The 27,329-nt window shown below is 36.9% G+C and overlaps 1 protein-coding gene across 1 annotated transcript in view; it reads right to left on the minus strand.

The window, feature by feature from the left end:
• Positions 1-216: 216 nt before the first annotated feature.
• The window catches only part of OCA2 (OCA2 melanosomal transmembrane protein), a 189,950-nt gene continuing 162,837 nt past the window's right edge, over positions 217-27,329 (minus strand). Inside the window, exon 24 of the mRNA XM_005151395.3 lies at positions 217-817. Within this exon, the coding sequence (XP_005151452.1) occupies positions 730-817 (88 nt within the window). The 3' untranslated portion in view covers positions 217-729. The remainder of the gene's footprint in view (positions 818-27,329) is intronic.

A 27,329-nucleotide genomic window follows, 5' to 3' on the forward strand; every position in this document is an offset into this window, starting at 1 on the left:
GATTTAGAGTACTCCATCACAGAAGAGAATTAATAATTAAATTGAAGGTTTCCAGTGATTTATCACTCTTTATGTCTGTACTTTTATAAGAAGAGGGGCATTAGTTTATTTTAAGAAAAAAAATAGCTTAACACTGGTTAGGAGCTTTAAAATGAAATACAAAGCCTCCACAGAATGCAGTCCCGCTTCCAAAATAATAATTCCTTCCATAGCACATTTTCAGAAGATGTGTTTATTTTTAAACGTAGATAATAATACATCCTTTATAGTGTACAGACTTACTGCTTAATTTTCTATTATTACAATTTGAATATTAGTTACTTTAATACAAGTAGCTAAATGTAGTGACAAAGACAAATGAAGCCCTAAAAAGAAATTACTGAACATCTGCTATTGTGAATGAGTTTTTCATCTGTGACTATACTCAGATTGTATCAATACAAACTATTAGGCACAACATATTCCCTTGTGATGGTGTCTTCTCAGGTGCACAAGAATTGCATTCACAACTAAAGATATGTATTATTTTAACTTTGATTGTCTAGTTCTGCAAATTGTTCATAAAACAGAAGATTAAGAATGACCAAATCTGATGTTGATGCAACCATTTTGATTGATACCATATGTTGGGGTTTTACACATCCTTTTCCTTTTATATGTGTTCTTAGTATTCTGATATATAAACTAAATGAAAGAGAAAGCTTCTTCGAGTCTTGAAAGTATAAAGTGTTATGAGTTCCAGCCTACTACGACATGAGCAACAAGAAGATAGCACATCCCAATGGTACAGGATACAATCATCATGGGGAAACCTAACCTGAAATAACAATAAAATAAAGATTAACAATGATACAATAGTTTGTTCTCCAAGCAAATTAGGAAAAGAAAGCTTAAGTTATCCTATGCATTCCAAGTCATGAATATGCTTATAGCAGTGCTGAAAGTATGGATTTACCGAGAGTAGGATGTCTAGGAGTCTAATATTCAAGCTCACATTCCCACTTCCAGCCTATTTAAGAGATAAGAGGTCAAAAGTATCATAATTTCACTGGTTTCAGGGAATCTCTTCCGATTAACTCTGTCTTAGAATCTCAGAACTTGTTATTTTGTTTGTTTCTTTTTGTGTTTTATATTTTCCAAGACAACATGCAATTATTCAGGTAAAATAACGATTCTTACAAATTATACAGCATTTTCTAATGCATATGAGGTGTGTCATCCTAGTATGGCACTTCATAACTTCATCTATGGCTGAAACTCATTAAATTGTTTCCCTGTTGACCTGTAGCCATGTACAGCTAGTATTCCTCTTCCATGCCTCTCGCCTGGTTTAACAGACTTGATTATTAATGGACTGTTGGAAATAAACACCAGACAGATGTAAAAGTGCTAAAACTTTACTGTTCTAAAAAGAAACAGCTATTTCTTTTTTACCACAGAATAAGCTTTCCAGACAACACCCAGATTTTATAGCTGTTTTTAGAGTGACAAACACAGGCAGCAGAGACAAACAGCTGGAAAGGATGTTGTAGAGTAGGCCAAGTCCTACTCTGCTGGATTTGTAGGTCTGTCATATATGTGAAAAGAAGAGTTTTCTGTAACTTAAAAGAATTATTTTATGATGCTGGGAGGCTATGAAGAACCACTGTTGTGATCACACTTACTTGGTTTATGTTACTAAAATCAAAAGAACTGAGATGAGAAACGATCATGCCACAAATGATCCTCCTTACATACTTTCTTTTCTTAGTTCCCATACACCTCATCCAAACATGGCAATGTTCTCTGAAGTACAGCTTTTCACTTATTCTCTTCCTTGAAGTAAGGCCTACTTATTACAAGTGGGTATATTAGTTTGCTTTTTTGCTTTGCATGTTAGGAGCCCTTAGGAAAGTTTCTTCAGCCCATTCCCCTCTGTCATAGAGCACTGATGGAGAGATGTTAATTCATATAAGAAAGGAATACACCATTCTCTGAGCTTGAGTGGATGAATAGCTCTTTCTTTAGGAAGCCACAGCTAGAAGGGACCTCTTTGGGCATTCAGTTTGGCCTCCACTTCCTCAGGGAATGAAACCACTTACATAAAATGAAAATAAAACTTCCCAATGGCTCACTGCAGTCTGCTCTTTCCACCTGCAGCTGTGACATTACTCTAAAACTTGAGATCTTCATGAATAGTCTTTCTTTCATTGCTGTTTTGATGAAAAGCTGACTGAAAGAGGAATAGATTTCACCAGCAGATCAGAGGTGTTTTCACCTTTAACAGGCTCTGATTCAAGTTGCTGACAAGGGAATTTTACCAGAAATAAGGGTCACTGCAAGCACAAAAATAATCAGCTCTGACCTATACAGTTTGCAGAATAATTAGGAAATTAATAAAACCCAAACACTCTAAAGAAAATTTTGGAATTATTTAGGGAAGTCCATAATGTCTGCTTCATGGTCATTCTTGACCTACTGTCAAAGTGGGCCTGTCTCACATATCAGAAGAAATAGAGGCAAACCAAGAACAGAAAGGAAACCTTTGCAAGGCTGTAAATGTACAAAGGGCAAGGCTGTCAGGGCTGACAGATCATCTTGTTTCTGCATCGTTAACATCCCCCAGAAGAAGCTGGTGTGTTCCCGTGTCCATGACCCAACCAATATTGCCTGCAAGATATGCTCCAGCAGGACAGTTCCCATGCCTGACTCCATAGGCTGTCTCCTTCATCTCTCTGGGACTTAGGACCTGCTGTGATGGCATCTTTTGCCAGTTTGGTAACAGGCATTATTGCTATTCTGGCTTCAAAGACATTAGTGTTAATCTGGTATTTGGATTTGAGAAAAGTGAAAGGAAGAGGAGGCAAGAGAAGGGCTGGCTGGGTCCAAGTGGTGAAAGGTAAGAAGAATAATTAGAAAGGGTCGTAGGATTGGCACAACTTTCAGATATTTCCCAGTGTCTTGGGTTCATCTGTAGCAGTCATTTTTCTCCTTCTTATTAGCTGGTGCAGTGCTGTGGTTTTGACTTTCAGCCTGGGAACAACGCTGATAACACCGATGGTTTTAATTGTTGCTCAGTAATGTTTACTCTGACCAAGGACTTCGTGAGTCTTGCACTCTGCCAGGGAGGAGGGGAAGTTGGGAGGAAGCAGAGACAGGACACCTGACCCAAACTAGCCAAAGAGATATTCCATACCACAGCGCGTCATGTCCAGAATGTAGAACTGGGGGCAGTTACCTGGAAGGGCTAGATCACTGTTTGGTCAGGCTGGGCATCAGTTGGTGAGTGGTGAGCGGCTGTATTCTCTTCCCTTGTTATTTCCCTTATCATTACTATTATTGGTGGTAGCAGCAGTGGTTTGTGTTATACCTTAGTTACTGAACTGTTCTTATCTCAACCTGTGGCAGTTACATTCTTTTGATTTTCCTCCCCTTCCCTCTGGGAGCTGGGGGAGGAAAGTGGGGGGAAATGAGAGAGTGGCTGCGTGATCCTGAGTTACTGGCTGGGCTTAAACCATGACACCCAAAAAGTCTGAAATGCATTTGGAAGATTTATTTTATTTTTATACTTTTGTTCATGTGAACATGTAGAAATATGCTGCAGATGACTGTTACTTCTTTTCCAGACTGACTGGTCAGATCCTTGATTTTGAATGACTCCTTACTTGAAAGAGCTGAATCATCATTCAGTCACTAAACTATGATCAATCTGATAATATTGTAAAATAGCAGAACTACACCATCTCTTGGAATTATTATAGAAAAAATAAATAAATTAATTTGATGGCTAACTAACTAGTTCTCAGACCCTTTCCTTCCTTCTTTCAGCAAATCTGATCTCTGGCCTTCCCTAATCTAACTTAGATAAAAGTGTCCAGATAAGACAAAAAAGCAAAACCAGAAATGGCTGTAGGAATAAAATAGCATAGATAAAAAATCCTCCTGTATCCTTCAGTATATCTAATGAATGCTCCCTGCAGCTGTGCCCACATGACAGGTTCATCATGATTGCTACATTGCTGCAACTCTCATAAGGAAATCGGCTGTTTTTTTGACAGAAAAAAGAGTTTTATTGACCTTGCAGTTAGCAAACTGGTAGGCGTGGGGACAGCACAGATATTAATCTGCACTGATGCAACCTAACAAACTTCGCTGGAGAACACACAGCAGCTCAGCGGTGAATGGCAACGTGATGCCTTGCAAAGACTGCCAAGTGGAGGGAAGGATCCAAAAGATTCACAAGCTACACTGACAAGAGAACAGAAAAGCTAGTTCCAGTCTGGAGAAGGTCTATGAAAAACAATGTATGAATTACACAGGGACACATACAAAGATGCAGGAATTGTCATCATAGCTCCACTACCACAGTGCCAGTGAAATGTCTAGCCGGAGCCAGACACAGTCAGTCTAGGGAGGAATCTCCTTTCATTTAGTGTCGATGTTTACATGGGGCACTTCTACAAAGCTGTTATTCTCATTGCATGGACAATTACCCCTCAACTTGAGGCCTGAATTTCGGGCTCACTGGCTTGAGCACTAATGTAATTGGAACAAATTCCATGTGGAATATGTGTACCAGAGAGAGCAGAGATAAAGCTCGGTCAGTAAGTATTAGTTACTACAGAATAAATTGATTACTTGACTTGGTTCAAGCCCCACTATGCTATTACAGTATCATCGCCCTCCCTCAAAGGAAGACACAGTTCCTGTCCAGGCCACACGCAACATAGTGTTTAGGTACCTATTTTAAATTATGTAAAAATTACTTCCAACAACTCTCATTTTCAGCACCATGTCATTCAGTGGCTCCTGTCCATGAAAAAGGACCAACACAGTTTAGGAGTCATAAAAACCTTTCTTTCAAAAAGACTTCAGATTAATAAGAAACACTAAAACACTAATTAGCATATTTGGCATAAAAACACATTTTTGTATCTGGCACTAGGCAGACTTTTCTTGCCTCTCCTCTTTGCTGACAGGAGATACACATGCCCTGCATGGTACAAAAGGTTCACACCAACTCTGCACAGACAGCTCAGGGAGTTTTCACCACTGCAGAGAGGAAGCAGGGTCAGACAAAAGGAAGAGATGGGTGACAGGATCTTGCATTCTTTCCTCCTCATCTGTGTAGTAGAAGCTTACATGTAAAACTGATCTAAATTAAGTCACTCAACTTAAATCTAACAAGCAGATGTTAGTTCAGTGTGAGACAGTGAGAGCATTTAAAGTGAGAACCCCAGGGATCTGTCTAGGACAAACTTCTACTTATTAATAACTTCAGTGATCCAGTAGTGAAAAGCTTGCAAATTGCCGCAGTGTGAGCAAGATATCTGTGGAGAGCAGAATTCAGCATGTTCTTGACAAATTAAAGTGAGAATTTGAAATGAGAAAAATGAAACTCTGTGAAGGTAAGTGTGAAGTATGTATTAGAAGTCAGATGTGAGCACAAAACCAGCAAGTGAGTGAAGCTTTTCACTGGTAATGACCTAGTTATTTCTGATCCTGCCTCACTGCAAGAGAAATTAATCTATTTTATAATGAGTATCTACAGATATTACAGTTTTCTTGGATTAGAAGTTTATCCAATATTATTTGCTAAATAATAATAGTGAAGCCTTTGGGGTTTGAACTGAGTTTTTGTGGACAAACTGATCTCCTACAGTACCTTGCAGCTCAATTTCATGATGCTTTAAGAGCTAGCAGGACCCAGGTTGTATAAGACGCAGGTTTAGTGCACTGTTCTGCCTGGTTTGGGACATGAATGTTAAAAAAGAAAACCTCAAAAAAGAAAACCCCCTCCTTGGGGGGGAACCAAACATTGTTATTTGCTCTACTGACTGATTCCCTACCTTTTTTCTTTAGCTTTGGAAAGGGATGGAAACTGAAAGGAATTTTTTTTTTTTTGCCTGCCTTACTCCAAAGCCACTATGAATTTTCCTGTCTGTGGTCACTGACCTGTCTTATTTCTTCTTTCCCTTTCCTTCAATGCAGACTGCCTTATGAGTCTTCTGTTTTTTTGGTTGTGTCAACCTTTCAATCATTCCCACTCCTTGACATACTGATCCAGTTTACCTGAAAGTACAGACTTTACTAGGAGCCTAAATAAAAGAGATTCAAAATATGCATCATATGCCCACAGCCCCTTCAAATCTAGACACCTGTTGTAGCTCAGAAAACAGGTGGCTAAAACTGCAAGTGATCATTAATTCAACATTAAATTGCTGTGAATTTCATATAGTCTGGAATTACCTTAAAATTACAGTGTGGTTACCTACTAGTTACTATACACAGGAGTTACTATGTAATTTAAATTACAGAACAAAACCTACAATCCTATTTTCTTCTGATTGCTAAAATTATATTTTCTTTATGATATTCTATCTGTTTTGAATCTATGCCAAGATTTCCCATAGAGTCCCTGCCAGGAGTGAACCTGAGATAAGGGATATCAGATCCTAAGTAAGAAAATATAAAGGTGTTAGGTTTTGCCTCCCACCATCTAGAACATCCTCCTAAAGGTGTTTTGCTGTAGCCTCAACGTTTTCATGTGCAGAACAAGCAATGAGCCTTTCCTTGGCCCTCCAAAATTCTGTTTATTTAAAGAAAAAGTACAGGCTTTCACTGTTAGAGAATAGTTGGCCTGCCAGCTCCACCTGGCAGATTCAAATGACTATTGAAGAATATTTGTTGAAGTATCGGTGGTACAACTGAAAGAAAATACAGGACTTTCAGAACAAGTGACTCTGCTAACTATCCAAACCCCATCCATACACAGTAAGCTAGCACCCTGCATGAGACACCATGAAAAAAAGAAAGTGAAACCACATAAATTCTATGAAAAAATTATACTCTAATTGATTATTTAAAAATCAACAAGGCACTAGCTATTAGATGGCAATGGTATCTGACCTTTTTTTATAAACTAAACATACAATTCAAATAGGAAATGGTGAAATCATGCAGACACCCAGGGAAGAATAAAAGTTCAAGTACAAAACCAAACCTGAAAACACAGATAGAACTAATAATGATGATTTACTGGGGAATAGCAACATAACTGGTAAATTTGTGGAGGTTATATTTTCCACTACCCTTCTAATATCCCTTTAAATGAACAAATTTGATTTAATAATTTGCCAAGAGGCACAAGGTATTCAAAACCTTGTATCTAGGTGACAAAGGGGGATGAGACAGTAACTTTCAGCATTTAGCCTTAGGGCCCCAGAGCCTTACATTTAAATGAGAAAGAGAATGATTTAAATCAAGCTCATTGTTGTGACAGGATGTAAAGGAAGCTAGATTAAGACCTTTGCACATGATGAGATGTATTTTAGTAAATTTATATAGCTCATCCAGATTACCTGGCTCTATGGATTAGGCTTCAGTGGGATATTTCTGTAGAAGAATGTCTTAAACTAAAATCACTTGTTTAAGCATGGGAATAATTCCATCTTAATTTAGAAAATACATTTAAGTGTTTTGCTGGATTAGGAGTCAAACAGACAAATCAAGTGACCCCAGATATCCCTCCCATAGTCTCTTTTGGAAGATCTCTAAGAGCAGAAAAGCCAATACAATGACAAAACAGTATGATCCCCATGTGTACCCATCTTTACTTCACCCATCAAAGTTTTGGCTTTTCTCCGTTTATCTGCTCTAAGGCATGAAACACCTTTGAGGGTCTTCAACAGTTAAGTTGCAGCTTTAAGTAAAAGTTTAGTTACTCTTGACATGAATTATATAATTGCCCAAAGCAACTCACAAGATTGCCCCAAGACAGCATCACTTACTTTCTGTATGACTACCAATATCAAGAATGACCAATGAAGTCTGAATAGGGCAAACACAACCTTTCCTCAAGAAGGCTTGTGTAATCCTTCAGCCAATGTGAAATCCAGGAAAACAAAGAGCAGAGGAAGCCCTCAACATTTTCCTTTTCCTAAGATCTGTATAACTGATATAACCTGCATAACAAGAGATACAGTATCAAGTGGCCATGACAGCCTAACACATCCAGTTTTTCCAGCTGAAACCAACTGTCACATAGTAACTTAAGGATGAGAGATCATCTGTTCACTCTTATACTTGAAGTGGGCAGATCTTTCCTTACTTTCCAGAAGGAAGAAATCTTGTACACATTGGTATAGCGTTCTGGCTTCCAGAGGGGTTAATCAAACCTCCGTTTTGATAAAGAGAAAGAAGCCTTTGCTTCTTTGAGAAGTTAGTTTTGCAAAGTCAAGACTATGAATCCTCATTTCAGTGGGGAGCTATGCATTCAGACCTTCTGTACTATTAGGAATTAAAAGAGATAATTGCAGCAACTCAGTTTCTTGGTTGTTATATCTTGATATTTAAAAGAAAACAATGTGCCTTTTGGTTTGTTTTTTAAAAATGAGCAAATGCTCGTGTGCTTGCAGCTTGACCAGTATTTGTATTTAACTCAGAATATTTTATTCCGATGTTGAGAAGCAGCTGATATCCTGAAAAAACAGATGTTGCAAATACAAGAAAGAAAATACTAACATTATGTTCTGTGTACAGATATTATATTGGGTTACACTAGGTTTTTTCCAAATTCCAGTCAATGAGCTGAATGGACTCTAATAATTTAGAAACACGTTTCTTCTTTTTTGTTCAGATTTTTCCTTTCAAAGGTAATGATAATTTATTTCACCTCTATTTTGCCTTGGTTTGTTTCTAAGTCGCTATGGGAAACAGAAGAAACTGTGTGCCATTTTTTTATTATTCATTATCTTTTCTATCATACCTACAGTTTCTTAAAGAGATACAAAGGTCCTTCAAGGATAACTTTTTATTTAAGCATTTTCCCTAAGTTTTAACACTACTAAAATCTACATATCCCTTTAAATGCTTTGTATCTATTTTTTTTCAGCAATTCAATCTGTATAGTCCATTTTTAAAAAAAGTATATTATGTCTGCTTTCCATTAACAGATACTCCCAAGAAATACACAGTATTCAGTGTAAAAGCTCCAAAGTGAGCTGTCTAAACTATAGGAGTTTATAATCAAAGTAATTATTCCATTCTTTGCCAGGCAGCATTGTTATGACTATTCAAAAAGAAGTGATGCATGCTGGCAAAAAGGAACATGTCACAGACTGAATTTTAGCTTCGTCTTTAGTCAGCTGATTTTTCTCTGTGTTGCAAAGTAACATACTTGACTATGTTTCTAACATTTGTGCTCCAGAGACCAAAGAATTGCAAGCACCATGTTTATTGTTATTGCCAATATGCAGCTAGACAAGTTGTTTACTGTTACATTTACCAGAGCAGAGATAAACTCTACAAAATTAAATTTGCATATCTTCTAGCAAATTCTACTGGTAAATTTAGTTTATACAGTTTCAATTCACATGAATTTCTGGTCCACTAATGACAAAATTAATATATTTATTGCCAAGACTATTTGAGTCCCCAGATAGTCCCTCACAATCCATTCACTGGTGCTTTAATATGAAGTCCTAGAGGCAGAATAGGTTTCTATTCATTGGAATGGTTTGTGGAACTAAACAATAAAGAGAACAATGGTTCATCTATTCACTGACATTAAGCAGGCCTGTGCCCTGCATCAAAACTGCTTTCATAAGAAAAAACTAAAAAAGACTGTTTGTGATTTTCACAATGGAGTGCTGCAGTGAATGGCTATAAGCTCTATGGAAGGGATAGGCAAAGAAAGACAGGTAGTGGGGAGTGTTTCAATTGTCTAGAGCTTAATGATGGTAATGGTAGGGTTGAGTGTTTATGGTTCAGAATCAGGGGAAAGATGAACAAGGCAGATATCAGGTGGTAGTCTTAGCAACAACTAAAACATTTGTGATCTATCTGCATTGATCTCAACTGAAGCCAAAACACAGCACCGCACCAGCAGCTAAGAAGTGGGGAAAAATAACTGTTACAGCTGAACCCAGGACAGTCCTGCACTTGGGTCACCACAACCCCATGCAACACTACAGGCCTGGGGAAGAGTGGCTGGAAAGATGCCCAGCAGAAAAGGACCTGGGGGTGTTGCTTAGCAGTCAGCTGAACGTGAGCCAGGTTGTGACCAGGCAGCCAAGAAGACCAATGGCATCCTAGCCTGTATCAGAAATAGCGTGGCCAGCACTATCATCATCCCCCTGTACTCAGTGATCATCCTCCCGTACTCAGCACTGGTGAGGCTGCACCTCGAATCCTGTGTTCAGTTCTGGGCCCCTCACTACAAGAGAGATGTTGAGTTGCTGGAGCGTATCAAAGATGTTAGCAACAAAGCTGGTGAAAGGTCTAGAGAACAAACCTTATGAGGAGCAGCTGAGCGAATGAGGGTTGTTTAGCCTGGAGAAAAGGAGGATCAGGTGGCACCTTATTGCTCTCTACAACTACCTGAAAGGAGGTAATAGCAAGGTGGGTGTCAGTTTCTTCTTCCAAGTAATGGGTGATAGGGTGAGAGAAAACGGCATCTGGTTGCACTAGGGGAGGTATAGATTAGGTATTAGGAGAAATTTCTTCATCAAAGGGGTTATTAAAAACTGGAATGGGCTGCCCAGGAAAGTGGTGGAATCATCATCCCTGGAGGTACTTAAAAGATGTGTAGACATGGCACTGAGGGGACATAGTTTAGTCATGAACTTGGCAGAGCTAGGTTAATGGTTGGACTTGATGATCTTAAAGGTGTTTTCCAGCCTAAATGACTCCATGGTTCTATGACTATTAGGGGAACACCTTCTTTATAGACAGGATAGTTCCCTTCATGCCCTGCTAAAGAAGTAAGAAATTCCATGATAAAGCGTGGCATAAAGATTCAACATGATATGCTAGTGATTTTTTTAGTTTATGACAAATTCATATCACCCTTGAGTTTATCATTGTATATCAGTAATATATTTTCTCTCCACATCCCGCATCACACCATTCTAAAGTCTAGGAAATGCGAATATATGTAACTAATTCAGCTCCTTGGGAAAACCATACTTTTTCCTCTCCCACACATTTGTGTAATGAGGTGTAGTTGTGAGTATGAGCTTAAGAAGATTAAAATCACCGTGGATGACTAGAAGAGAAAATCAATGAAATATGTCACCCCTGATAGTACTTTAAGAGATGCATGTACTGATGGTGAGTAAAAACCTCAGTATTCCTGGCAGTGAATTGTTCTTGTGAATTGTTCTTATGAATTGTTTGAACAGTTCTCATATAAATATTCTACTAATGAGATAGATTTTTACAAAACTAGTGAGGATTACTGTGCAGAAATAAATGCATTAGGGCTGCTGAAATAGGTTTTACAATGTTTGCAGTTAGTGTATTTGTATTTTGTGAAACTAGCATTTTGTAAAAGTGAGCTTTTGATGATTATATGCTTGTTGCTTTGCATTAAGCAAATTTGAGGCTTACCCACAGTCTTGTTGAAATATCTTTTTATAATCAAACTTCTCTGCTATAGAAATTTGTCATAAAATAAAGTTTTGTTTATTTTTGAAACAAATGATATCTATAAAGATTTTTAGACTATATTATTTTTCTGCATAGTCAAACAAACCAAAGATAATAGATATACCAATATTTCTTATGAGATGAAAGAGGGGACCTAACAGATGGACAAGATAGAAAAAGCGTAGGATAAAGAGGCAGATAATTACTACTAGGAGGATGTTTTACCATGGGCTAGCTACATGACCAGTTCACAGGTGCTGCAAGTCAATCAGAAGCATCAATTGAAGTTCAGTGTCTAATTGTTAGAGATGGCATGTAACCATTAAGGTGATCCAAATTAAAAGGTAAAGGGGGTGGGGGGAAACAACAAAACAAAACAAAAACCTTCCTGAATGAATTTTTCCCTTGTTTTTTCTTATACTTTTCAAGGCAAGTAGAATAAAATTGATACAAAAGAAAAAAAATGAATAAATCAACACCAAAACCACAAACAACCCCCAAAAACCTTACACACAACCCCCAAACCCGCAAAACCTTGTCTGTTTCTCAGGAATAAGTTTTGTACCTTCTCCCAGAGAAGTTGCTTTTAGTCATTATCAGTTTAAAACTAATGTCATTACATAACCATTATCATTTTAGCCTATTGAATTGTAATATGTCCACATTAAATTTTAAGGTACACCTATTTAAGTAATCCTCAGTGAATCCGAAAAACTGCAAGTGTTGACCAAGAAGTTATTATTCAAAATATTTAGTAGTGCTATTTAAATTAATGCAATAGCCCTGCATGCAAATATAATCAGGAAGATCATAGTATTTTAAAGTTATCAAAAATAACTTCCAAGTTCAAGCAACAAAAAAGCAAAGAATATAGTAAATAATATCACATTTGGTGTAATAAAATAATATCTAGTTTGCACAATAAAAATCTATTCTGTTATTCCATGACAAGCACTTCTTCCTTTGAGCAATTCTAATTTCAAATGCATTAAAATGAAAATAACATAAACATTAAATCCTTCTTTCTTCTGATCATGTTGGGAGACACCAGGATAGTCCATTTCATACAATATTCAGTAACAGAGGGAAAATTATTTTCCTCATTCTATTAGAAATATCAACTTAATTGAGAAAATGAAATGCCACGTGAAACTATGATTTTGGTGTAATTCCAAATGTCTGTATGATGCTTTGTCAAAAAAACATGAAGCATGGGATAAAGTGAGCTCAAGCTGAGAAGAATTGATTTATTCTGTTAAGAAGGCTTATTAGTCAGGGTTCATATGGCAAATGTATACAAGATTCATATTGACAGTGTTCTCTGAGTTTCACAAACTTCATGCCTTTTCCTGCCATTTAAGTTACCTTTGTGTTTGGATCTCTTGCAACTTGGTTTTCAAAACTAGAGATACTGAATTTCTCCAAGCAAAGATTCTCAGTCCAGCACTTTCTGACTAATTCTGATACTTGCCAAAGTATCCTATTTAAAAACTTTCTAATGTCAACAATGTTTGAACAAGACTCTTATTCAGAAACTATCGTGACTGTCTAATCAAATTTAGCATGTTGCAATTAAGTGGAAACTTGGTATTTGATGTAATAACTGTATGAAGATGCAAAAATAGGACTTTCTGGATAACAAGACCAATTTGTACCAGTACATGTGACATTACATTTGTGAGAATTCAGATACGTCTTCCTCAATGTAAAAAACTGAATATGAATTTTGTATTATCTCTCAGGTGGAATAAAAACAGACTGAGTTAAAGGTAGTTTGGCTTTTTCTCTCTCTGAGTCAAACTACAAAAAGCATAGAAATGGCTAAGCACTACTTCTTTTCTTCTTACAATCCTCTCTACTTGGCTGAAGTTGATCCTCAAACTCCCCTTTCTCCCTTCTCCCACCAACTCACTCATCATCAGTTTATGAAGTACAGTTTGTCAGAATAGGACTAAGTTCCACCTGGCTGTTCTACAATCATAAACCCTGCTCCTGCGTCTATAGCTCATACTCTTAAATGAATCACCTTCTGAAAGTTATTTCTCACAATGAGAGCTGGTGTGGAAATAAAAGTTGTCAACACTGTAGAATGGAACAGTGAGGTTGGATGAAACTTTCCTGACAAGTAGCTTTATGAACAGTGGAAAACAATGAAGCTTTATTTCCTATCAATTTGTGTCTGAATTTTGATTGACTTTCTAAGTAGAAAGCTCCAACTGAAGCTTTCTTCTGTAACTTATAACGATGCCTACCTGCATGGATTTTTAGAGTGTGTTAGGTGTGGGCTCAGACTGCACTTTGTCTTAGTGGGAACACTAGTGGGGTTTCTTTACCTCTTCCCAGTCACCAACTTTGATGAAACTACAGGAATTTTAATTATATTTGAGGAATCAAGCCCCTTTCCCCCCATCCTCTCCCCTGTTGAAAGTAAAGATGATAAGCATGTTCTGAAGTCATTAGGTGGGAAATAAGAGACACATTCACAGCAGTATGATCGCACAGGAAACCAGATTAAAAGTTAAGTTTTGATGTAAAGACAGGAACAAAAAGCTTTTCAAAAGCATTCTCTTTTTCTGAAACACATTTGTTGTAAGTAGTTAACTGATCTTGAGAGGTGCCAAAGGCTTACTTTGGTATAACTTAAGAATGATTAAAAAGAAGGATCTGTCTTGTATGTGCTAACATTATATACTTCTAGTCTCCAATTTATTATCAGACACTTATAGTTGTGGGAAGGTAACAGGAAAGAGAAAGAAATATGAAGTTAAAAGTTGTCATGAATTAATATTTATTTTTATTTGAAATTTCATGTAATCCCTAAGGAATTGTTTAGTTAAATGCAAAAACTTAAATTTGCTTACTAAGTTATAAAAAAGAAAAAACATTATCATAATTTGATTGTAAATTTCAAGGTGATTTTAACTAGTGTGCTGCTGTTGAAACTCCCATGGTACAGACTCAGACCTTAACAGTAAATTGAAAAGTGAAGTTCAATTTACCAATTTACCAAACTGTTTTAAAACAGCTGTATGACTTAATAAATGATCTCTTAAAAAGTTCAAATAAAAGGAGCATTTAAATCAGTTTATTACGCAGGTGTATACGTACTGAACATGGAAACATTGCTGAAGTAGTGAATAATTTATCATTATTGCCTAAAGTGATAGTACTTCTGTATCCAGTTTGTATTCCAAACAGTTACATATTTGGAATACTGTTCAGAAATCTCACAAACCCAAATATTAATATTCTAGCAGTCCACCTCATAACTGAAAACCCAATTATTCTTCTGATGAAGAATAATATCTGTCACAATACTAAGAACAAGTGAGCTGCTTGTATGGCTTTGTTGAAATTATTAAACATGAAAAATGCATTTGAAGATTTTTTCTAAATGCAACTACATCATTGCTTGGGCAGTTACAATGGAAATAAACAACTGTACAAGTGTCACTGAAGTAATCTATTTAATGATAAGCTTCAACACATATTTAATATTTCAAATTCTTTTATGCATTGACATACTAATTGCTAGCACTTCAGAATATACACTGACTAAATATAATTTGTGTCACAATGATGTACTCACTAGATTTTTCTGTACAATATTCAAAGCACAGGATAATTTTAGCAGCCTTTAAGTGATTACCTTAGTAACTCTTTAAGTGAGGAGGTAATCTGCAGTCTGACTAATACAATGCCAGAACATAAAAATCAATGTAAACATATGACACAAGTGCAGATTTAACCAATGGCCTGTTGAATGTCAGTGTACCAGACATGAAGTTTCTTTTCATTGGTATACATGTACGTGCATTTTCGGCAGGGAAAGAAAATGGTTCTTTGCTTCCTGGTCACATAATCAAAATGCTGACATAAGGTTCTTTCACCTCAGTGTCTCCATGCCCTTTTCTTTGGCCTCAAGAAATACCAAGGATCACTCTCCAGATCCAAGAGTTCAACCACTACAGGACTCTCTCTGCACCCCTCCAAAAGCTCTTTTTTGATGTAAGCAGGAGCTTTGCCAACTTTCATAGACTAGTATCTCATTAATTGTCTGATTATTCACAGTGCAATGTTTCCAGCTCCATCCTGGTTTCAGCCCTCATCAGCATTTGTCATATTTCATGTTAGCACCTTACTTCCACATGCTTCCCAGCATCAGTAGGGCTTACCAGCACCAGTAGGGCTTTCCTTAGAACTGCCTGTAAAGTCACCTTGTCAGTATTCCTCCACTGCCTTTTGCCCTGGCACAACTGGCAGTACACAGTCATTTTCATTGCAGTCTCAGTATTAACATTTATTTGTGCTCTTTCTCAGTTGGACTAACATCACCTAACATGGCATTTCCAAACCTAAGACACGACGAACTAGGTATCAGTATGTGCAGTTATCGGAAAGAGATAGGCATTTATATGCATACATAGGTGCCTATCTATCTTCAGATCAACTTGAACATTTTTTCCCATTATACTTGGTAAATCTGATAAAACTCCTTTCTACAAATTTTGTGCTTGCTATGTCCCCAAAACATGTAGCAACATCTCCCAGTAGTACAAGGCCAGGATAATAATGGAGGTCCAATACATATGAACACAAGTCACAAAAGGTCAGTTATTCATGACTGAAGGGAAGCCACCTTCAAGGCCAGGCAGAACTGGATTTATGGCATAATAAGGAGAGCAAATAAGATGTATCCAGTGTATTTAAAATACCGTACGTATGGCTAAATGCAAAGGAGGTGAGAAGAAGGTATAAAAAGTATTACAGCTCTGCTATCATTCTGTATACAAATGGCAGCAAATGAAGAGCAGAAAGAAAATTACTCCAGCATGGGATAACCCACATCTGGCCATTGTCGCTACTTATCTGTATCAGGTCCTTCTTCACCTTTGGAAGAGAACAATATCTGTTTTTCTCTTTGCTGTTCACAAAGTTTTGCTGCAACATCCCCATAATAACTTGTAGAATATTGTCTTTTACTATATTACTTCCTGTCCTGGTTTGAGCAGTAGCAGTCATTTTTCTCCTTCTTGGTAGCTGGTGCAGTGCTGTGTTTTGACTTTCGGGCTGGGAACGGTTGCTGATAGCAAGTATGTTTTGAGTTACTGCTCAAATGTTTGGTTAGTCCAAGGTCTTTTCTGAGCTCATACTCTGCCAGGGAAGGAGGGAGGCCAGGGGGAAGGAGAGACAGGACACCTGACCCAGGCTAGCCAAAGAGGTATTCCATACCATAGCACGTCATACCCAGGATGTAACCGGGACAAACCCAGAAGGGCTGGAGCTCTGGGGGGATGGAGGAGGTATTGGTCGGTGCTCTGTCGGGCAGGGTGGAGTGAGTTATGGGTAGGTGGCTGGTGAGGTGTTGTATTCTCTTCACTTGTTACTTGTTTCATCATTATTGTTTGTAGTAGTAACAGCAGTAATGATTTGTGTTATACCTTAACTATTAAGCTGTTCTTATCTCAACCCGTGGGGGCTACATTCTTTGGATTCTCCTTCCTAACTCTCTGGAAGTCGGGGGAGGAAAGGGGGGGAGTGAGTGAAAGAGCTGTGCGGACTTGGTTTTAAACCATGACACTTGGCAAAATAAATTACAATTCCAAGGAGATGTGATCCTTTCCAACCTTCCAATTTGATATAGTTACTGATACTTTAGTGTTAAGCTAACATCCATGCAGATACAATATGAAATCTATGATAATTCTTGGTTTATATTGACCTTACAGAAAGTACAGGGCAGGTTAAATATCTCACTTTAGTGGCCTAAATTAGCATATTTTTTGTATTCATTACAATTGAACAATCTTATACTCAGATTACAAAATGGCTGGACAGGTACGATGGGTTTTGATCAGTGATTTTTACAGTGCCTTGCCTTTTTACTGTGCTGAGCCTTGGAAAGAACTCAGCTCTGTAGTAATATGAATTGCACAAATCAGCACTGCAAGCCTGGGTGGAATAGGCAGCTCTGCACTGAGAACATGCACATTAATACAATCCTCATGGAACTACCTGCACAGTAACCCCATCTTGTAATAGTAGAGCATAAACCAGAAGCACAATATGTTTCTAGAGGAAAATTAAAGAAGCACTTACCAGAAGAAACACAGTGGTCTCCACAAACCAAGTTGGTATCAAAAGAACAATTAAATATTCTGTAACACTGAAAAATTTTGCCTTAACTGTGTCAGTTCACAATCCTGGGAATCAAGAGCAAGTTAGCTACGAAACATTATGCTAGCCTCAGGAAAAGATAGATAACCCTTACAGTCTGGGGAAGTGAACTTCAGTTACACGAATTCATATAACTGCATCTTATTTGGTAATGTATGTTTTTCTGAATTATATTTGAATTAAACAAGCACTGGAAGAAAAAAAGGTGGTATCAGAAACCAACAGATATTACTAGATTAACCAGATCATTTTATTCCCAAAGGCAGTGGCCCAAGAGGCAGCCTTGTAATCACCTATCAGCAAGGTATCATCTGGCAGAAAATTTCTTGCATTAGATTTCTTGTATCACCTCCTGGCTTACACCACATTACTGAACCATCTCATAAACTCTACATATAATCCAACAGTGGCTACAGTGACAGCATGCAGTCTAATGTGCAAAGAAAACATTTTTTCTTGTTCAACACTATCATTAGCAGGACTCATATCTGCTCCATAAATGACTAACCTTTAAAGAGGCATGAACAACGGCTGAGTTTATCATAAGGGAATGATCTGGCCTAGTTCTGCCCTCCACCAAACTCCTCAAGAATGCCCTTTAGCTTCAAGAGAGACATATTAGACCACCTATACGTACTTTCAGCAATCTCAGTCCTCAATGTGTTGTTTTTTAAAATGAGATGGGATCAGCCCTGGCAATAACAACAAAACAATTCAGCCTCTGATATTTCCATCTATCTCAGAAACAAAGTTAAGAGCAATGGGGTGTGACATTAAAAGTGGGATTCCTTTTCTTAAAAGCAAGATAGATTCCTTGGGGTGTAGGTCACCAAAGATCATAGCACAATGTAGACAGTGTGAACGGGGCTGAGCTAGCATTACATCTGCAAGCAGAGGTACCAGCAGCAGTCCAGTCTAAGCGCCATGGAGCTCAGTATATTCCACTGCATTAGCCATGTAATTGTGATTACACTGATACAGCTGATCAAGGTCAGGAACATCTGCATTGCACTGAAGTCACTTGAAATATCCTGGACTGTGGGATTCAACTCCAGATTCATCTACTTAAGCTCAAGCGGCTACTATGGGAGGAGGCTAAATTCTGATGGCAGTCAGTGAAGATCCAGCCAATACAGCAAATGAAAACTACAGAGGTGTCTATCTCATTCTGCCCTGATACCTGTATTTGCTCAGATAAGGACCTTTTTAGGGATAACAAAAAAACTCCTGAGGAGAAAAAGATTTTGTTGTTGTAATTGCTTAAATAGACTGGCAATGTAGTTAAATAATGCCCTCCTTCCCCTACCAGTTTGCATAAAGGTGCATAAAGCACCAGCTATCTCTTTGTAAAAGGCCACATTTTTCTGGCAGTGAAATTGAAAGATAAGCCAGACCAGTGTATTCTCTCCCACTGTCATCACAGCTAGATGTGCCTGTACTATCTAAGACTTACTCGAAAACAACCCCATTCATCATTCCTCTTTAGAGTAGTAAACAACCCTTTTAACCCTTTTAAACTTGGATATTTGGGCTCCTTTTAAAGGAAGGATGTCTTCATTTTATAACTGCACATATCAGGGATTTTCTTGTGTTTACTGTGAACTACTAACTATTCTATGATTCTATTTTATGAAACATACTTCCTGTTGTTCTGTTATATACATATCACAGTGGCTCCTGAATTGCATAAAGACCAAATACTTTCTGGAAAACTTCCCTCTTCGAATAGAGTAGCAGGTTCTAGGCCAATTCAAGTAAGAAAGTTTATGTTAACACAGAAAAATCAGCTGTTAAATGGTTTGCAACAGCTTAGCCATTTAACCTTAACCACTTTGGCATTACAATTCCCCTGTCAAATGTTCATGAAAAAACAAAAATTAAACCCTTTTTTGGATAAATCTTGATCCATACTACATAAAAAGAAAAAAGTTTTAAAATATGCATTAATTGTTTGCTATAAAAATAGTCCTGTTTTATTTCTAGCTAATGAACTATAAATATGTCCAATGGACTTTGCATTTAATTAGATAAAATGTTTTAAGAAATGAGATGCCAAACTGAAATAAAAACCCAAAGCTGATATATTAGTGTCTCCATTAGGTTCTCTAAGAATACATTCTCCTTCAAGGCTGGTCAAGTAAACAGAGGTAATTGTCAGAGATTCTAGAAAGAACAGAAATTTTCAGTTCAAATTGCCATTTCTATAACCCAAAGACAGCAACTAGATCACAAAACATACTTTGTAGACACTAGTATGTAAAAACCTTCCCAGCTGAAGCAGGGCAAACATCCTAAATCATACATGCTAAACTGAAAATTCAAGATTTGCTTTATTGAGAGTCGGCACTAGCAACTGCAACAATGATGTAGAAGGAAACTACTACACAAGGAAAAAAAAATCTCAACAATTTCCTTGTTCTTTTGGAGCATTTTAGGATGCTATCTGAAGATCCTTACCTAAGGAAAAATTGTAGACCATTTCTCTAAGAATTTAACAAGGTATGTACAAAGCCATTCACAGAAATTTTATGTTAGAAATAATTATATTTGAAAGTTTGCAAATCAATAGTAGGCCTTTGATTTTGCTGTTCTGTACCTTAGTTAATTGTTTTGTACCTTAGTTGTAACTTTGCTGTTCTGTACCTTAGCTGCAATTTAGGCATGGGTGGATTTAAGTATTGTAAAACCTTATCCAAGCAGAACATGCAGACTGACCAGAGGCAGCCAAGTGAAAACAAGAGAATACTGGCATTCACATAATGGTTGGGGCCCGTCCAAAGAACGAACGGGTGCAAAGGACAAAGCTAGGAAGACTTCTTACTTCATCTGAGGAAGACTCCTTACTTTATCAGGACTACCACCAGAGGGGGACTACGCAAGCGCAGAAGAGGCTGATGTCCTAATAGGCTGATGAGGCAATCCCTGATGCATATGTATTAGTTAAAGTAGCAATTTAGGTTGAATATGCATTAATTGTGAAACTTTTGATGTATAAATTATGAACACGATGTGACAAGGTCAAAGCCAGATTTGGGCGAGTGCCCCTGATTTCCCAGCGCTGCAATAAAGTACCTCATATAACCATTCCAGTGGTTATGTGTCTGTTCTTATGCTAATAGAACCGTTAAAAAGGAAAGTCAGGGTAAAAACTGTAAAATTACTAGTCTCATAGAAAAGAATACTTCTCTGACCACAAGACTCTCCATGAACTATAAACAGCTAATCTTGTATTTCTTGTGCAGCAAAAATTTCTATCAGCCAGTAAAACTTTTCCCATTTTATGCATGATTGGACTTGAAGATTATACAGATTATGCCTATCTATAATGCATGATTCTTACAGAAGTTATTCTCATCAAGTCTGAAATTTGCAGTAGGTATGCATCATGAGCTTTTGACTTTAATACAACTTGGTCTAAATCTGATAAATGCAGAACTTAAATAAAAATATGTTATGTGACAATAGAAGCATGAAGATGTACACAAAATTTTTTCTGGGATGAGAATTTTAAGGTGAAGCAAACATCGCAAAAGGATTATTTCCAATGGACTAAAGGGCTGACTGGTAAAGAATTGTAGGCTGTTAACTAAATATATTTTACATTTGGGAATGCAAAAACAAGGCAGTGTCCTTCCTTCTGTTTTTACCTCCTAAATACACTGGACAACTGATGCCTGCTTGTTGCATATAAATTTTAGATGTAAAGTGAAATACAACCGTGAGTGGTTGCTTCAGCATCCAAACACAGTCTTCACCAAGACTGCACAGATAGCACAGTAGGAGAATCCCTTTCAAGATCCCATATTCTCAAGGACTCTGACCTTCATCAGCATATAGCTGTACTCCCCATGAGCTGCCCTTTTATAGTCATTCCAGTGTTGGGCAGGAAAGCATACATGGAGAGAAAGTAAACACAGGAAAAAGAGCCACACAGTCCTGATGAAGCCAAGGTCCTGTCCAAGCCCCAACCTGTAGCACCAAGGGCCAGGCCTTCACTGTTGTCCCCTTCCCACCAGCAAACCAGGCCCAGCATCTTCAGCGTAAAAATTAGGACAAGACCGTCACCAGCCCTGAAACAGCAGGTGGTTGACTAGAGAATGAGATTACCATGTAAAGTCCGTTTCATTTATTTAGCCAGATGAAATACAGATTTTAACCTGGCTCAGACATACCATGCTGAAAAGCCCTGACCATTGACCTAATAGCCTTTCAGAAGCTTTGGAAGCACTAGGGATCTGTCTTGTCTGTGTCGTTATTCTCACACATCTCTATGGGAGAGGAAAACACTACCTGCTGCTGGGCAGGAAATAGCAAGGGAAGAGATATGTATAGAGGAACAGTAAGGGACAAGAAGAAAGAGTAGACAGTACAGAGCAAAACGAACATACATAAATGTGTTGCAGTATCCTTATTTTTTTTTCCTGTGTACACACTCTCTACATTAATATGTTTCTGTCTTGGTTATGACTCATTTTTCTCTTTTGCATTTTCATTTGAAAAACTTTTGTACCATTTCAGTGTATGCATGATGAGAAACTTATGCTGGGATTCAGCTCTACATTCAGACACATGTAGATGGAATCTATATGTGAAAGTATTTTTTGTCTAAGTTGCCATGTTAGATAGTGGTAAATCTAGTCAACGCAGTAGACAGAATGTAGAATATATGTGTCTACTGCAGGATGAGACAAATCACACATTAGATTCCATTGAGTCTATTGTGAGATACTCAAATGAGTTGTCTAAATAAAGGCACACAGTGCTTTTGGAGATACGAAGACAGTGTCACTTAGGTTCCATCTGCCACTTGAGAATGACATGATAGTCCATTTATCTTATATCTGTCAGATGCATGAAGACACCCTGGATACAGGACTAAAAAAATATGTTTAGGCAAGTGAATAAAGCCTTAAATCCCCGCTGGGAACTCCAATGGTATTTTAGACGATCAGCTCAAGCTGAATCCCATCTTTGGGTAAACTGTATCAAGATACTCCTGTTACATGAAGATTAGCCAGAATAAAATTATATTGAAATAGTGCATTCTTTCGCTCTTTTTTGTTCTACACTTTCCTGGAATAAAAAAAAACTCAAAATTTAGTGCTTCAAATGGTTAATAGTATTTGAAAATTGATTAGAATGGTTTGAAGACTGAATTATTTCAAAGTCAGTGTGGGTTTGATCTACTTGTTTTTTAGTTGGAAGTGTTAAATAAAAAATTGAAATATTAACTTTTAATTAAATACACTATATCAATGTAGAATTGCACTCAGTTACTATGCCTTTCATAGACATACACACATGCATGCATAAATTCCACTAAAAATGGTCAAGATAAATTAATAATTTTACCCTTTTTAGCTCTCATGAATCAGGAAGTAGTAAAAGCAATGTGTCATGTACCAGTATGTCTTTTTCATATGTGCTATCATGCAGCCTTTGTGTAAGAACTGGTAAAAATGAACTATACAGATATGGTTTACAAAAGGTGCATTTTGCATCATTTAGGTTTAAGATACAACACTATAGGTTTATTTTAGTCATCTGAAATAAAGCAACTTCAAGAAGCAATTCTCATCAGGAGATATCCCTTTAATATGTAAGAACAACTCTTCCCTTTTCCTCTCCACTGACTGCAGAAGGAATAAAAATGAATAGGCTGAATTAAATGGATGAACTCAGGTATGATGAGTTACATTTCTAGTCAAGTATTCTATTTCTAACAGTTGTCCTGTTGTTTACAAGGAAAATGTAGAAAATTCTGGAGTAACAATACCATAAGGGAAAATCTGTAACTTCTGTGAGGTGAAGGTTCACTCAAAAGGTGACCAGAAAAGTCACCAACCAGGCTAAACTTCCTTTAAAGTAATATCATATGATTTATACTGATAAGTTTAGGTATGCATTTTTTTGTGCTGTGTCTTACTACTCAGTACACAGCAGACAAAAGAGCCTGTAGACACTGCTTATGCTGGTAAGTCATCTGATTTTAAATTACACTGCAAAGCTGCCATGGCCCTGAAAGTACCCATAGACCACACTGTACTTGCACAACCTCCTTTCCATTTGCTTTGGCAAATGATTAATTTTTTATATAGTCATCTGCATAAAAATGAAATAAAATAATTTTTCTATACTACAAATAGTTCAGAATTTAGCTGCATTTCTGAAAAGTATTTTCTGATTTTCTGCATAATCAGAAAATTTAAAAATTTCAAAACCTGTAATTCCACTCCATTTGCAACAGCAATTATGACAAGCACTGGCTTATAACACTTTCTTTTATTCTTTCAGTAATGGTTGTTGATTGTATTTATTAATGGTCATATTCACTATCTCAAATCTTATGGAAAAGGTGGCCAGTCATTTTTAATTTATTTCTGTCTCTTCCTATCTGAATAGTCATAAAAATTAATATTTTTATGGCTTTTTTTTCCTGTGCCTACAAAAGTGTCAATTATTTTTAACCTCTAAACTAAGGGAAGGCACATTATCTGTCACTGAACTTTTGAGTTTGACATCAATTAAAGTTCTCCCATTAAAAAGGAGTTATTAGAACAACATGAAGCCTTACACAATCAATCTGTCAAAAGATATTCCTGTAAAACCTTCAAAAAAAAAACCAACACCTTTCTTGTCAAATACACACAATTTGTAGGTGTTAGACTTTAACTTCAAAATTAAATCTTAGACATCCCTAAGAGCCTACCTTGCTCCCTTGTCCATGACAGATAAGAGCAATTTTATTTTTTTTTAATATTACCCTTAAGTAATAAAATGTGACAGATCATGCGCTATACAGAAATACTGCCATTATATTAGCTACCAGACCAAATAAATCAATATCATGATAGGTCTAAAAATGAGACATAATCTAAGCTGTCGTTATTCTCGGGACTTTTATTTAACTACATAATACAGAAAATATTATTTTTACTAATATACTGATGACCACCTTCTGGCTGCAATAGTCAGTGGAAATAGTGCATAGAACTATGAACAACAATCTGAAGTCTTCTGAATCAAAGAGACTACCAATTACAATGAGTTCTCACTAATGTAAGAAAAGCAGAAGGCTCTGTAAACAACAAACCTATATTTGACTGTTCACCCAGTCACTGCAAATAGGCTTTACTATAAACACCCTTCATCAATATACTATATATAAGATATATAACAGATTTGTTTGTTTGTTTGTTTGTTTTTTTATTTTGCTGGGGTTTGACTTTCATTGTTTTGCAGTGTTTTCCATGTTTTGAATGGTCTCAATTTTGGTTTTATATCATCTTCCTGGTTTGATTTTCCATAGCTATACTACTCACCTTCTTTCTTTTAACATTTTATGTATCACTATCACTACAGAAAACCTCCTTCTGCTGCTGAGATGAGCATACTTTTCAGACTTAAAAATCTCACACTGGGAAAAGAATTCTATTTCGAAGTCAATCCCCTCCAAAACACATGAAACAAATCATGAAACAGTAAACAGGGTGCCCACAAATAGTGGGGACAGTATCTGAGAAGCAATCAGATTAATTTTTTTCAAACAGTCCAACCAGCACCTATGTAAGGCAAATTTTCACAGTTATTTAACAACCTAAACAGTGTTTCAATATAGCTTCGGCATTTGCTTTTCGAAAGACAAGTATTTAGGCCAAAGCAGCAATTTAGAACCTTCCTGGAACACACTAAAAATAAAACAAAAATGGTAAGATCAATTAAAGCTTATGTAGTAGCCAGACTTTCTAAGAGAGAAATTGGAAAAAAGATGGGAAAAAATCTTAAAGCATAAAGAAGTTGTAAAATACACATGGCTGTGAAAACATTATAAAAAGGGGAAAAAAACCCCAAACTTACAGCAAACTTACACAAGTCTATACACAGAGAGCTTGGAATATTTAGCAAAATTACTATTAGCTCATTTTTATTTCTTTATGAATGGCCATAATGCATGGCTGCCAAAAGTCAGGATCTGATCTGACCACCTGATTGACAGAAAACACAGCTCTTTACAGTTTATGTAAGAAATAGAGCCTTGCGTTCAGCTATGCCAACCTCAAAGCTAATCTCAGAATGGTTAACTACTTCTGGGCCAGGTGTCACCCAAGACCAAGTAACAAGCCACAGTCAAGTTTAGTTGTCTGTGAGCATACATTTTAACCTACAGGATAGGATAAACTACAAGGCCCAAACAAAGTTCTCTCCCAGAAAGTCAAGAGCTAGAAGAAAGGGCTTTATACCTCACTGAAGCACTTATTTACTGGTGCATCAAGAAGAGTAAATAGATGACTTCTAGAATAAAATAAATCATGGAAGGAAAACAACTTGTATCCTAATTAAGAGAGTAACAAGAGTATCTCCTTCCTAAAGAGAGAACAGCAATTTCCACTGAAAAATGAAGTCAGACTAGACTGATTGAACCCTGATAGTCACAGGGAGGGGGGAGGGCAGAACAATAGTTGATGTTATTTCAGAAGTAATCTGCACATTTCAGAAAACTATACTTGTAACAGCATGGACTTGTGGTTTTCTTGTTTTTTGTTTTTGGGGTTTTTTTTGTTCCATTTCTTATATTCTACCACTGTAAAAAAATACACCAAAGTTTTCCCACTTTTGTGGCAAACATCTCCTTTTTATAAACACTCTCTTAACCAAATAAGCTACAATGAAGATTTTGCATTATCAGATTCCCCTGCCCCTCTGCCTTTGTATAACATACAGCTCTTTTTCCACTACACAACACACAGGTCAATTGGGTACCACATCTATAAAGAGCAGACCTTTTCCTTTTCTATGTGCTACATAAAATAAGATGGTAACAAGAAGGAATTCAACCCAGCTGTTAGCTCCAAGACATGGTGTGGAAAGTCAGCAAAGACAGTTTCGGTCCTACTTCTCTTCTCGCCAGGAATACTCCCCTAAACTTAGCTGTCAAGCTGGCAATATGATGTGGGCATGATCACCACGGAGTGAAGTCACTCAAAAGAGGCTACAGACACTGTCCTCTCTTCTAATATGGATCTACTCACAGCTTGTAAGGCACTGGCAAACCTTTCATTTAATGATCTGCAATGAAATGAGTACTAAAGCACAGTGTCAGCAGAGACATAGACACACCAACTCTTGACATATAGCCCAAATTCTCATTAGTACTACTGACGCTGATGAATTATCTAGGAAAATAATGTACTGACCTCTTTTAACTACAGAAAAATATCTCTGATTTAATAGGCTCCAGCTTTTAAAAATGTAAAATCATGACATGCCTAAAAAGCATAATAGTGCATATGACCTTCATTTTGTACCTTTTAGCATTTAACAAAATCATATTTACCTCAAAGCAAAACCAGAAAGGCTTCAAATTAACTCCTGCCTTAATGCTGCAGAAGTTTAATCAGCTACAAATCTTCATATTTTGAGTCCAGATGCCCCTAAAACTGGATAAGACCTATTTTAATTATATCTTATATCTAACCATGAAATTATGTACATTTAGATACAGTAAAATTCAAACTAGCTTTAGAGGATCTGGTGGAAATTAAACTCAGCAAAATGAAAAATTAGGTAATCTATTTGCCTTTTAAAAGCTTGCTAGAAAGCTGATTTCATCCAATATTAGTAGTGGTAAAATATGAATTCTCACAGCCAGACATGTCAACAGAGTTTTTGTTTAAACTCCATCACCTACCAGTGAAGAATTATTCCCTGCAGATTTTTCTACTAATTCATTTTTTAAGTTTTTA

The sequence above is a fragment of the Melopsittacus undulatus genome, chromosome 2 (assembly GCF_012275295.1).
Source record: "Melopsittacus undulatus isolate bMelUnd1 chromosome 2, bMelUnd1.mat.Z, whole genome shotgun sequence".
In the NCBI taxonomy this organism is placed as follows: domain Eukaryota; kingdom Metazoa; phylum Chordata; class Aves; order Psittaciformes; family Psittaculidae; genus Melopsittacus; species Melopsittacus undulatus.